The sequence below is a fragment of the Cystoisospora suis genome (assembly GCF_002600585.1).
Source record: "Cystoisospora suis strain Wien I chromosome Unknown contig_1361, whole genome shotgun sequence".
In the NCBI taxonomy this organism is placed as follows: domain Eukaryota; phylum Apicomplexa; class Conoidasida; order Eucoccidiorida; family Sarcocystidae; genus Cystoisospora; species Cystoisospora suis.
The window spans coordinates 1-259 of record NW_027154161.1 but is presented as its reverse complement, the minus strand read 5'-3'; the positions used below and the strand labels follow the sequence as shown (position 1 = coordinate 259).

General features: G+C 52.5%; 1 protein-coding gene across 1 annotated transcript in view; it reads left to right on the top strand.

Annotated features, from left to right (window-relative positions):
- The window catches only part of CSUI_003145 (glutamine-dependent nad(+) synthetase), a gene marked incomplete at its 3' end in the record, with an annotated part of 2,439 nt that extends 2,196 nt beyond the window's left edge, over nucleotides 1-243 (top strand). The window contains exon 2 of the mRNA XM_068063343.1: nucleotides 31-243. Within this exon, the coding sequence (XP_067924681.1) occupies nucleotides 31-243 (213 nt within the window). The remainder of the gene's footprint in view (nucleotides 1-30) is intronic.
- Between the last annotated feature and the right edge of the window lie 16 nt (nucleotides 244-259).

The window sequence follows — 259 nt, the reverse complement described above, 5'->3', positions numbered from 1 at the left end:
TCTCGTTTTGTCGTGCTTGTTGGTCTGCAGGAGATTGTGGGTATGCCGCCTACAGCAGAGCTAAGGCCTGCTGATCCAGAGGGAGGTGTACAGCAGACAGATGAAGAAGAGATGGGAATGACCTATGAAGAGCTAGGCTGGTTTGGACGTCTCAGGAAGTTATCTCGATGTGGACCTGTCTCGATGTTCCGGCGACTTCTTGATGCTTGGCGTGAGCGCTGCTATCCACCCTCTGTTATCTGCCAGTAAGTTCCTTGCC